The sequence below is a fragment of the Acipenser ruthenus genome, chromosome 1, assembly GCF_902713425.1.
Source record: "Acipenser ruthenus chromosome 1, fAciRut3.2 maternal haplotype, whole genome shotgun sequence".
Classification (NCBI taxonomy): Eukaryota; Metazoa; Chordata; class Actinopteri; order Acipenseriformes; family Acipenseridae; genus Acipenser; species Acipenser ruthenus.
The window spans coordinates 23,731,953-23,744,710 of record NC_081189.1 but is presented as its reverse complement, the minus strand read 5'-3'; the positions used below and the strand labels follow the sequence as shown (position 1 = coordinate 23,744,710).

Below are 12,758 nucleotides of genomic sequence, written 5' to 3'. Positions count from 1 at the left end.
ATAATAATGAATGCACAGTACAGGGTTTCTGGTCAATTAATAAAGAACAGCAAGGTCTACTTATTTGGTTCTCCTAGTCTTCCTCAGAGACCATTTAAATCTGGACGCTACTAATTATTTTGGGGCAGAGTGATGTCTTCAATGGTCACCTTGTATTAGAAAATGTTGTTTGGAAAAGCTGATATCAGCGAACTGAATGTTCACAATCTGTATTGACTACACTTCAGTCAGTACTATGTGACTCCTGATTCTGCAATCTGATAGTCTGACACTTAGGAAATGTGATTATAGAGGTAACAGTACCAAACAGTACAAACTGAAGTAACAAAATTATGTATTATTGTAGTAGTTACTATTTAAAGCAGCAGTGTCCTAGAGGCACGTTCAAATTAACAATAAAGTATCTTAATCTTCTTGGTCTCTACACACTACATTCCTTGTTTAGCTCTGAGTGATTTATATAATTTACCAGCATGTAGTCCAGTTTGTTTACATTCCTTAAAGGTAGTGCTGCCCCCCCTTAAAAATGTGCTTGCCACTTGATCACCTTCAGCCAAATACTGTAGGAATGCTTCTGCTAGTGCCTACAGCAGTAGAAGGTTATAGATAACATTGTAAAGCTCTATTACAGCTAAGAAATCCAAACGTGAATTAACAGAATTATCACAGAAATTATGTTTGTGTTTGTGTTACTGATAACATTTATAATTAAACATGTATATATTTTTTCAGTATTGACATTTCATGTAAAAAAAATAAACCAACAACTATTACACTTAGCAAATAACATTTAGGGGAAATCAATTCAAACTGAGGGTGAAAGCATTTTAGCAGCATACAACCTTGCATTAATAGAACTTGAAACCTTTGATTAAGAAATGTGAGCTGACATTCAATATGCATGGGCCATGTGTTGCTCTGTTTGGGTTTACATATTGAATGAGCAAATAAGGGATCACAGAGACAGGTTGCATTTTGAGACAATGACTGCATGTTTATTCATACTGCATTGTAGATTGCAGTGTTATTTTCATGAGGAAACTACATTTCGGTACTAAATGTGATTGTGTAGTACATTTATTGCATTTCTGAATATTACTTAATAACTTTGCATATTATTTTGTATAAAATAACCCATCTTGTTTTCATTAGAAATGACTTCCCAATGTCATACTACAGTCTTATGACTGGTGTAACAAAGTGCGGGGAAAAGTATTGAGCTGAGTATATATTCGACCACGGTTTGTACACAACAGCTGTGTGTTGTAAAGGAAAGTGTAGTTCAGTTGTCATAGAACCCTGAACTACATTTCCCAGGATTCCATAAGTGTCAAAACAGGTGTTAATTAGAAACACCTGCAATCAGTTAAGGCAGGTATTTAAGCAGGGTTGAAGTAACAGTGCAGGTGCTTTGACAAGTCTCAGTCCTGCCCACAGATCCAGCGTGCTGCAGCAAACTCCAAGGTACTCTTTATTAAAGAGATAGTGTTTTGATCAGCAAAGGGCTTAACCGTCCAATATTATAGTTTACTTTTGTCCTGAAGTATTTCGTTTAGTTCTCCAGTGTGGAGATAGGCGTTTTGTGTTGTTTTATTTGAAAACCAGTGTTATACATTTGTTATTCGCAACTTCAAAATTACAAAGAAAATAAATATATGAGCACCGTCTCATTTTGGACCAGATTCCTGCTATTGAGTCTCCTTTGTTTACACTAGAAGATGACAACTGTGACTAAAAGGACCCTGCTTTGTCACTCTGGGCATAAAGCATACTATTGAATTATTGTATGTGTCTGGTCTTGTGTCTGCTACTGTACCTTCAGCAGATGATTGTAACTAATTCCAAAGACAGAAGTGACAACGACAGCATTGGGGTTTTTTGTTTGTTTTTCAGACAACAGAAAAGGAGGTTCATGCTTTATGGCCTAGCTGATTTAGATAAAGGACATTTAAGGGTCAATTTTGATATAATGCGGATCTGGTACCTTCTTCTACCATTGGCTCTGCTTTGCAAAAACAAGCTGCAGTCCCCCCCCCCATCCCCCCCAAGTTCAAAACCCCTTTGGAATGTCCCATTGGAAAATGTTTCTTCCCACAATAACAAACAATGATTTAGTTTACAATGGATATTTGACCACCCTTCTGTTGAATGTTATTTCATAATCCATACCACAGGATGTATAGGAAGTGTTGATTGAAGCTGACCCAATAGTTACCCAGTAGAGCACAGCCCCTTCAAACATAGATTTAAGAATCATCTTTTGCCAGCATTAAATTTACAGTGCAGCCTGACTTCTCCTACTTAATCTTTTCTTGACTAAACTATATTCATTATTAGATGGCTAACCACGTACAAAATGGCTTGGTTTCCATCAACAGATTCTGAAGATACCCATAGACCATAAGAGCAAAGCTGGAGTGGTCTCTGAAGTCATCAGAATCCTAAGATTATTTAATCAATAAGATGTTACATTTGTTACATGTCCAAATATAAATATCTGATTATTAGACAGCAGTAGACAACCTAGAGTGGCATGTTGGTTAAATGTACAGCATATTTGAGAATTAAAGTATAAGTGTAAAGCTGGTAAATTTAAGCAAGGCAGACAACTACCATGTAGAGAGAGAGAGAGAAAAAAAGTATTTATCAGTTTTATTCCATTAATTATGACCAGATTAAACTGTCTCAGTCAAGTTCATTTTTATTTTGTGGAATCAAATTGGCAGAACGAAGATTACATAGTGATGCCACTATTAAAGTAAAAACACAAAACAAGTTAGCAAATATTGATAGTAAATGACATCGTACGTGTGTAGCTGTTTGTTGGTGGTGAAAGTGTGTACATTTTTCCCTTCTTGTACAGGCTACATTTTGCTTGCATAAGCTTGGAGGTTAGCTTAGGTGTACTGTACTAAAGTTTCTGTGTATGTATGCATTTGTGAGCTTACAAAATGTTTGATTTTGCAAAACATATGCAGTGTTTTTTAATCAAAAAAAAGTGTCCAATTATTTTCTCCTTGATTTTCTCCCCAATTTATAATGTCCATTTATGTTCCCTCACTGCAGCAATTCAGCACACAGGAGAAACAAAGGTGCAGGTGGTGTCTTCCAAACCCATGACCAAGCCAATTTCCTCTTTTACACTCAGGAACTCAAGGGAGGCAAGGGATGTCAATGAGCTAATGGTGTCTGGAGGACAAAGGCCAGCTCTGAGCTCGCCAGGCGCCTGGCCAGTAGGATCCACTATAGCAGGGGTAGGCAACCCTGGTCCTGGAGTGCCACAATCCTGCAGGTTTTGTAGATATCTCTTAATCATTAATTGCTAAATACCTGGAACACATGATAATTCTAACCAATTAAGCCAATCATTGAATCAATTAGGGCTTGGGGCACTCCAGGACCAGGGTTGCCTACCTCTGCGCTATATCATGGTGAGGAGAAACAAACCCTGCCAGTTTTGCCTCCCTAACACGCAGGTGCACCAGCGAAGACCCTCAATTTCGCAAAGCCAGGGCACGAACCTACACTCTCCAGACTGTATGACTCACCTTGCACACCATGTGGCCATGCTTTTAATTAGTATTATTATTTATTTCTTAGCAGACATCCTTATCCAAGGTGACTTACAAAGTATCACATTACAAAGTAGGTGAGCCACTCGGGGGGAAAACCCCATATAACCAATATTTTGGACTAATTAAATTAGTCTAAAGTCAGACTCAGAGTGGAAGCAACGCATATCCAGGACCTTTTTTTCCCCCTAGACCTCTTTAGTGGTCTGCAGTTTTGAAAGATAGAATTAAGAACAGACTAGATGCATATAGATCAGAGGCATACAGACAAGGATACACAAAATAAGTTTCCAATAAATATAGTATAAACTTAAAACAAAGTCATCTCCATGTCCTCATAACAAAGCATTTCACAGTATAATATTTTGATGCATTGAAAATGTGTAATGTTGATGTTGTTGCATGGCTATTACATGGTGCATTAAAAACCCCTATTTACTGTATGCACTTACCCTGCTAGCAATGTTGATAGAGACAAAGCTACAGCATGAAGAGCTGAATAAGAAATTGTTGATGGCTGCACTGTCAATACAGGAGTAGCGGATTACCCCTTTGAAAAACAGGTTAAACTACCAGTGCAAGTTTGTCAAATATGTATTGTGATAATGTTTTGGTGTATTTCAAATGTTATGTTTGCATGTGTTACAGGTTGCATAATGTAAATGCAGACTTGCGTTTACGTTTCTAATTGGCCAAATCTCTCTGAGACGTCATCTTGGAAGGCATTATAAAGGTCTCCAAGTGACTCAGTATACCGTATGCATGCAGTAGTCACCTTTGAAACACCATCACATGTGTTTTGTTTCTTTCTAAAAACAAATATAAAAAAAATGGTCCAAGCACAACCATCTCTGTCATCCCATGGTAAAATGTTGTAATTACTGTAGCTGTCTTACAAGGAATTCAACTCTAAATAATATTCACACCTGTAGATCAATTTATTCTGGCCATGAGAACTCCTGTCCACCCAGTTCAATGTTAAAATGATCATATAAAATATTACAGTCCAGTCCAGTTTGTTTCAGAAACACATGAAGCAACATCGGTAGAAGGAAAATTATTTCAGAATTCTGAAGATTTCTTTTGCATTATGGTATCTGAATGGCTTGACTCCAGTGTTATGCCTGGGTGAAACAACACATATTATGACATACTGGAAAAAGTGAGTCCTAATAATAATAATAATAATAATAATAATAATAATAATAATAATAATAATTGGATTAATGAGTCAGTGTAGCCCAGTACAGAGCTGTGGAATAGAGGCCAGGATGGAGGAGGGTTCTAATCCCTGCTCAGCCCCTTACACACAGTCTCATCTTTGACCTACCAGCCAAGATTCCACTTAAAATGAGTCACAGCATCTCAGCTTGACAGTTCTAAGTGAATCATTTATTTAATCTTTTTCATCATTCAGGAAACTTAAAACATTGGGATCAAGTATTTTATTTTATACATTCTCTATGCTTATTCTCTTCTGATTCCTGAAAAGAACTAAACTATTGGCTAGTCTTAAAAATGGCTTTAATTTATAAAATTGTTTGGACAAACTGGACACTCTGATTGACTGGAGTCTAACCCATGCAATTATACCCATGCCATGTTATAAGCACACCTACCTATATATGAAGATTGCCATTCCTCTCAGGGGTTCCGAGTTCTGTTGCCTGTGTTTTGTTTCCTGGCTCTTGAGAAATCGTGATACAGTGAAAATTGATCTTCTTGAAGCTGGACATGCTTTGCACAGTATAAATATATACAGTAAGACTAGGGGTGGGGATTGTATTGCCCATTGTTCCTCACACAGACCCCTTACTTACTAAATACCCTGGTATCTCTGAATAGATAATCGTCTCCTCTTTAAAAAATATGCTAAATAGTTTAATGAGCAAGACATCTCACAAGTAGAATGGCACCTGAAATGTTCTCCTCTTTTTTAGGAAAGCAGTACTGGGGATGGGGAGTTTGTTGCCGGATAACTTCATCGGATTACTTTCTCATTAAGTATCTTGGTATCCCTCAATAGAAAATCGTCTTCTCTTTAAAACTAAAAAAAAAAAATCTGCAGCCAGAATACTCATACTAAGTAAATGTGTCATATTTCCCCAGTTTTAAGGTCAGCAGTGTGGAGTAGTGCAGTAGTAACAAACTTAGAAGAGGTATATTTGCCTGAACCAAAGCTCTTTGTTACAGTGCATTTGTTTTCCTTTATGGCATCTGGCTTTCAGTGTAAGTGCTTCGTGATCGAGAGCCCTTTTTGTGCTGTACATACGAGTTCAGTTCTGGTAACATAAACACATACCAGAGCATTTTTAAATACTACCTTACTACACATACTGCTGGGTTCAAAATGTAATGGCCTCATATTGTATTAATGAAAACTGTGTGACTTAGTTTACATTTTATAATTTAAATGAACCCAGGTTGTCTGGTAAAACATCCTATGAGGTGTGGTTTTATGTTGCAACTTGTTTGGTTCGCCCAGTTTGATTGATTGAATGATTCTGCATTCGAGGCTAGCTGCCAATTTAGTAAAGTTTTTCAAAACTCTCAGTAACTATAAACAAACAGTCTGTCTTTGTTTTATAGCATATTTTACAAGTTTGATTGATTTATCTATGTTACAATAATACATACCAGTATAACAAAGCAATCCACATGAGAATAAGCTAAAGGTCTCTGCAAATGTACAGTACTTTTTCAACATGCTATTGTAATATCTAACATCACATGTACATTTCCATGTTTATACTATGTGACATACAGCAGAGATAGGGCTCATTCTCTTCACATGCCTTTTTTGTCAGTCCTCTTGTTCCTCCGAATCCACCGATACGTTCTTATTAATTTTCCCCACGCCCACCTTCTGCTTTACTCCACCCCCCGTGTTGTGTATATGCATTGTTGACAGTACGACTGCCTTCTCTCGCGAGTTTTACACTCTGCTTGAAACCCACCCCCGGTGAAGCCGGCCACTGTCTGTATATAGCAGCGTGGATTCCTTCCTTGCTTGTGTAGGAGGAGTCGCTGTGTGTACTGTGTTAGCATCTCAGCAAGGCGAAAAACCGAGACGGGGCAGCACGCTTTGTAACCCTCACACTGTGGGGATTGGATGAAACGGGGAAAACATTTTACTTTGGCGTGTAAGCTGCTGCAAGAACTTAATGGTCTTTTCATTAAATACACGTTGTTCATTTTTAACTGACATTTGGAAGTCTAGTTTTCTGCTAATATTGGAAGAACAAAAATATCGACGGAGCTGTAACGGGCACCCAGCGCCAGCAAGCTAGGTCGCTCAGCCAGGAACAAGGAGGTGTGTGGCAGATTGTACTTTTAATTATTTAAACTCATTGAAGAGATAGATTATTGTTTACAGTGCTGTCGTGCACGCGAAAGAAAGAGTGTATCAAAATATTGTTAAGAATTATTAACTGGTGGTGCCATGTCCGCGCCATCATCAAACACATCCCAGGGTCTAGCCGTGGATTTGGCTCTCAAGCCCATCGGCCAAACCCACAGCCAGAGCCGCTTTCAGGTCGATCTGGTGGCGGAGGCAGCTGGAGCTGCGTCTGGTGGCGATCCCTCTCAGAGTACCAAACCGACGACAGCATCACCAGATGCAACCGGGGACAAACCTGCTTCAGACAGTAGCAAGCAAGCTTCATCACAGCATCCACCCGGAGGCGAGGAAGCCAAAGGCAGATTCAGGGTTGTCAACTTTGTGGACCCATCTGGCGCCGAGAGCCCTCCAGAACTCAACGCTGTGAACACCGAAGGTTTCCAGAATGGGGATACGGTTATGAGCGAAGGGAGCCTACACTCCTCCACTGGAGGCCACCATCATTATTACTATGACACCCATACCAATACCTACTACCTGAGGACTTTTGGTCACAACACTATCGACGCGGTACCTAGGATCGACTTTTACAGGCAGACGGCCGCGCCACTTGGGGAGAAGCTGCTGAGACCCAGCCTGGCAGAGTTGCACGATGAGCTGGATAAGGTAAGCTTGTCTTTTAATTTTTGTAACAATACACACCGCGCATGCGATACATACATGCATTCTACCGAAGGAATATACCGAATAATGACATGTAACTCCTGGTAGTGACTGACTGACTGACTGTAGGATGCTGAACCGCTGGTGTGTTTCGTAATGCTTAAACAAAAACTACATTATAAAATCAGAAATTGTAATATATCTGAAAGTGTTTCAACTTTTGCATTCATCGTAGCCTATTAGTACTTTTTGGTATTCGCTGTATATTATTATTATTATTATTATTATTATTATTATTATTATTATTATTATTATATTATAGTATAATGCCAGAAAGCCTGATCTCTGGGTTAATGAGTTCTTCTGCCTTAAACTATACACTGTGATACAGCAATTTAAAGGTTGGGAGACACCCTAAATTGAGATTCTGTACATCTGAAAATGTATCAAGGTTTGTACACTAGAGTCCTACTGTTAGGGAATAGAATATTCTCATTTGCTCAGCAGGTCTGCTTGAGGCATACACTGCTGTCAGTGGAAGTACAGTTCTGCTTTATATCATCTCAGTCCAGACTCTGGCCTCCTTCATATTTTATATTAGTAAGTCAATGCCTGTATTCACTGGATGTCAAGCTCTATTGCATATGTATTGTGTATTTATATCAGGTTTTCCATATAAGTATCTGTGTAACATTTAGAAAGATGTGAGATCTGTTCGAGCCTCATAGTTAAAAAAGGAAATTTCCTCTGGTACTGTAGCTGACCTGTTATAGCTTAGACATATTGGTTGATGGACAGGTCTAGCTTTTATCCACTATCCCAATTAATTGTTCAAACCAATTGCAACCTTCTTTCTGGTCCTCTGTTTGGAAGAAAGATGCCCAGTGTTAAACTCTAGACAACGCCTGCATGTGTGCACAGAATATACTTACTAAATAATGTAATATTCAGAGCTATCCGCTGTGCACTAGTTTATCCATGAGACAGTTGTCAGTGGCAGGATGCTGACACCTCTAGAATTGCAGCCTAAGTGATAGGTGCTGTACATATGGCTAGATAAATACAAACATGAATTACGGTTCAGTTCATTCTCAGTGAAACAGTTGTATACAGTAAGTGAAAGAGGTTGCATATTTAGTGTCTTCACCATCATTTTTTGGTTTTCTAACACAAATTTGTGCCTATTCTGAATCATATGAGCTAGTAGTTAGATATTTGGTGTGAAGGGTGGAAGTTTAAATCACACAGTGTTTTACCCAGTCTCAAGCTTCAATCTAATCAGGAATGTGCCATGATGTTGTGATCATTTTCTTCTGCATGCCCAGCCACTAGTGAAGAGATTGTTCATTTGGTCAACACACTGGTACCTAAGTAGAGGCTGTTGAATCTTGCAAACACATGTGGAGCAATTAACTGCTAGGCGCCAACGTTTGGAATTTATTGTGAAATGACTGAAGGTCAGTTACTTCTCCAAAACAACCGAATTATTTGTTTTCAGGGATTACTTGTTACACTTTGCACCACAGGATATGGTCAGGGATTCTGAGACCACTGTTGATGTCGGTTACTTAAATAGATGTCAAATCACAACCACAAAACCTTGCTTATGGAGCAAAGTAAGTCTTTAGCCATTTTTAAATTAAAAAGAGAGAAAAACATGTTTAAATGTGACATTCTTTGACCAAACAGATCATTTCATACATTCAAACCAATAAAGAGGTTGTTCAACCCTTTCAAATGACAAGGTACAGTGTCGGGCCTGCTGTACTACAAGAGCAGCAGTTGGTGACTTGCTAAACCCACTTGTAGAGGTAGTTGCTTACTGTTTTATGTTGAACACTGTAGCTACATGCAGCTGTTGTTTATAAGAGGTTTAGTCTAGTTTCTGAAGTTGTCTATAGACAATAGAAGAAAAACAAGGCTTGGCAAATTCACCTGTCTATGGAATTGTTTTGCCCCAACAGAAACCTAACCTATTGGTGTCTAAGCGGTTATTAGCAGATAGAGTATAGCCTCGTTTCTGAAGATGTGAGGGTTAAATATATTAGGGCTTCTGATTTTTGGTTTTTAACAATAAACACACAAACCCCCCCAGAAAAATATGCCTGTGACCATAAGGATTTAATTGCAGAAGACAGCAAATTAAAGAAGGTACAATTGAAGTGTTACTATACATATTGTGACAGAAAAAAACAAAAGTAACCGAATACAATAATTTCATACAGTATATAAAAAGCGAAAGCCCCGAAAAAAAACGAGTTACATAAAACTTGAAAATAGTTAAAATAAGCACCGAAAAAATAAAATCAATAAAAAACGGAAAACAGAAGCCCTAAATATAATATGCATAATCGAGGTACCACACATGCAGTACACCTGTCCATGGAACTTGAGTCAACCTGTTTTGTGCCAGACAAGTTCAGACAAACCGCATATGTCTGTTGGGAAAATCTCTCTGATCCAGTCTCAGCTGAATATTGCTTAAAATAATAAGGATGGAGCGATGATTGAGTATCCTAATTTCAAAACCCGGGCGTCGTCACAGGAGAAATGAATTGAAAGGAATATGTACACGAACAGGTGCTAAGCTACTTCACCTGCTGTAGTGTATTCTGAGACAACTTGCATGTACTGTAGCCCACTTCTAAATACCAAGTTTAGTCATTGTTTCATTTTGAAAATGGTGGCAACAGATTTGTCAGTCTTCATCAGCAGGTAGGCCTACTGCTTAGAATATATATACAAAACCTGTTTGTTTTTTTGATGAAGTATAGTCACTGCCTACTGTATAGCTAGCAATGCAGAACAGCTTCATTAAAATGTGTCTAAAGCTGTTGTTATCCTGATACCTGTATGTTGCAACACCAGTGTACTGTATAGCTTTTAAACTAGAATGTGTGCCAGATGGACCCTCAGAAAAAAATACATTTAAATGGTTTAAAGGATAACATTCATGGTTATTTACTAGGGACTAGAGACCCAATATTGACCAATCAGGTAGAAGGAAATCTCCAATCCATTTTTTAATTTCCTATAACAATCTTAATTTTTGCACTCTGGGAGGATGCAGCAATAGGTATTGATTTGAGTTTTGCAGGAAGATGAGTTAAATGTAAGTCATTGTTATCTTCTGTGCAGATATGTTTTAGAAAAAATAAATACATAAATAACTTATTGGAGAAATCTGTTAGTCTTTTTTTTTTTTAGCATGCCTGGTAAAATGCAGTGTTGTTTGAAAGACTTTGCAGAATGACTTTCAATGTTAGTAAAACGTAAGACATAGATAAAGGCTTTTTTTCGAACATTTTATAGCATCAAAGCCAAGACACAGATAAGTGGGAGGTGTTTTCAAAACTGTTATATTTATTATTATTATTATTATTATTATTATTATTATTATTATTATTATTATTATTATTATTATAATAAATATAATATTTATTTACTTGTATTCATTTAATTTACAATGTTTAAAAAAAGTAGAATGCAGTATTTGGTACTGAATTACATTGATTACCCCCCCCCCCCCCCCCCCCAAATATGCCCTGGTCATATAAATCACATGAACACAGTTCTGATTTCAGATGCAGCTTTGAGTAACTGAGCCCCTCATTAATCCATTTTGAATACTAATAGGGCATTGTTTAGAGGAGGCACTTTCATTTCTTTCAAACAGTGGTTTGTTTTGAAAGTCCTGTCTGGTACTGACAGTGCTGTACTATTTCACTGGAAGCACAAGTAGAAAGTGCTCGGAGGATGGAGGTCAGTGTGATAGTGAATCCTGCAATGCATATTTAATAAAGGGGCCCTCTCTTTCTCTAATCAAAGAGCTGCAGTGTATTGTTGTGTGCTGGACAGTTTACAGCTATGGCCAAAAGGTTTGCATCACCCTATAGAATTTACAAATTTAGCTTCGTAGTCGAATGAAACCTGCTGAATAATGTTACGTTAATGTATTGAATTACATACCGCTTTGTAGCTTTCCATATACTTTTTTTTTTTTTTTTTTTTTAAATGGTCTCAATCCTAAAATTCTAAGTGATGCAAAACTTTTGGCTGTAGCTGTACATTGAGTGACTAAATACACTGAAAACTCTGCAACGGGGGTCAGCTCAGGTCTTTTTTTTTCTTCTTGGAACAACCATTCAATGTGGGCCCTCAAAGTGGTTCTTCTATTAAAATATATAATATATATATATATATATATATATATATATATATATATATATTTTTTTTTGTAGCTTTCCATATATTTTTTTAAGAAAGTTGTTCTCGCTGTATTTTGCAGCTCATAGGGTTACATTAATGTGTAACAAAATCATAAACTACTTTTACATTTTCTATGGATTTGTTTAGACTTTCTGACAAATGTATTGTATTTGCTGTTACAGTTTGTTTTGGAAGGGTATAGTGACTTCTGCTGAGAGACTCTAATGGGCTCTGGGGTTTCACAGTGATGTCAGTGGAAATCAATACACACCAGAGTCAGGTGGGCCTCTCTGTCTGTGAGTGGTTGCAATCTGGTTTTCAGTCATTAATCTATTATGGGGCAGTTTGTAAGATAACAGTGAAAGTACAGATTATTAGACAAGGAATAATACTGTACCTCATTTTAATTTGAAATTGCTTTTAAATGGTATTGTAAAGCAGCTTTAAATCCATACACTGCATGCCTTGTATGTGTATAGGCACTGCATGCCTTGTATGTGTATAGGCACAGCATAGATGGTCTCCATGCAAGCTTCCCCCAGCACTGTCTGCTTAGACACCTTAATCCAATTCCGTACTACCTTTTGGTATTCGGTTTTCGGCCTATCCCATGAATACATTGACAGGCAGCATCTCTATAATATCTAGTGGGGATGTCCACAGAGGACCTGGTTGAACAACCAAACTCCTTTCACTTGCCATCTAATTTGAACTCGGATCCCAGCTGATTAACTTCATCTCATTTTCTGAAGAGAGCTTGTTGTTTGAAGGTACAGAGTGGACTTTTGAGTTCGCCTTTCGGAAGGAGCTCTGTTCATTTGCAGGGGAGGGGGAGTGAAGCTGCCACTCTTGAATCAATAAACCTGGCTGACTGGAGCTCAGCATCCTTCAACAACAAACGGAGACCTGGACAGTTCAGTAACATTGCTCCATTCCAGAGTCTGGCACTGTCCAGGTAAACTATAAGCAACTCT

At 37.9% G+C, this 12,758-nt stretch overlaps 1 protein-coding gene across 2 annotated transcripts in view; it reads left to right on the top strand.

Moving 5' to 3' along the window:
* Positions 1–6,517: 6,517 nt before the first annotated feature.
* LOC117408902 (solute carrier family 12 member 2-like) overlaps positions 6,518–12,758 on the top strand; it is a 75,514-nt gene continuing 69,273 nt past the window's right edge. For both annotated transcript variants that reach the window (XM_034924614.2, XM_034924610.2), the window contains exon 1: positions 6,518–7,578. In XM_034924614.2, the coding sequence (XP_034780505.2) occupies positions 7,015–7,578 (564 nt within the window). In that variant the 5' untranslated portion in view covers positions 6,518–7,014. The remainder of the gene's footprint in view (positions 7,579–12,758) is intronic.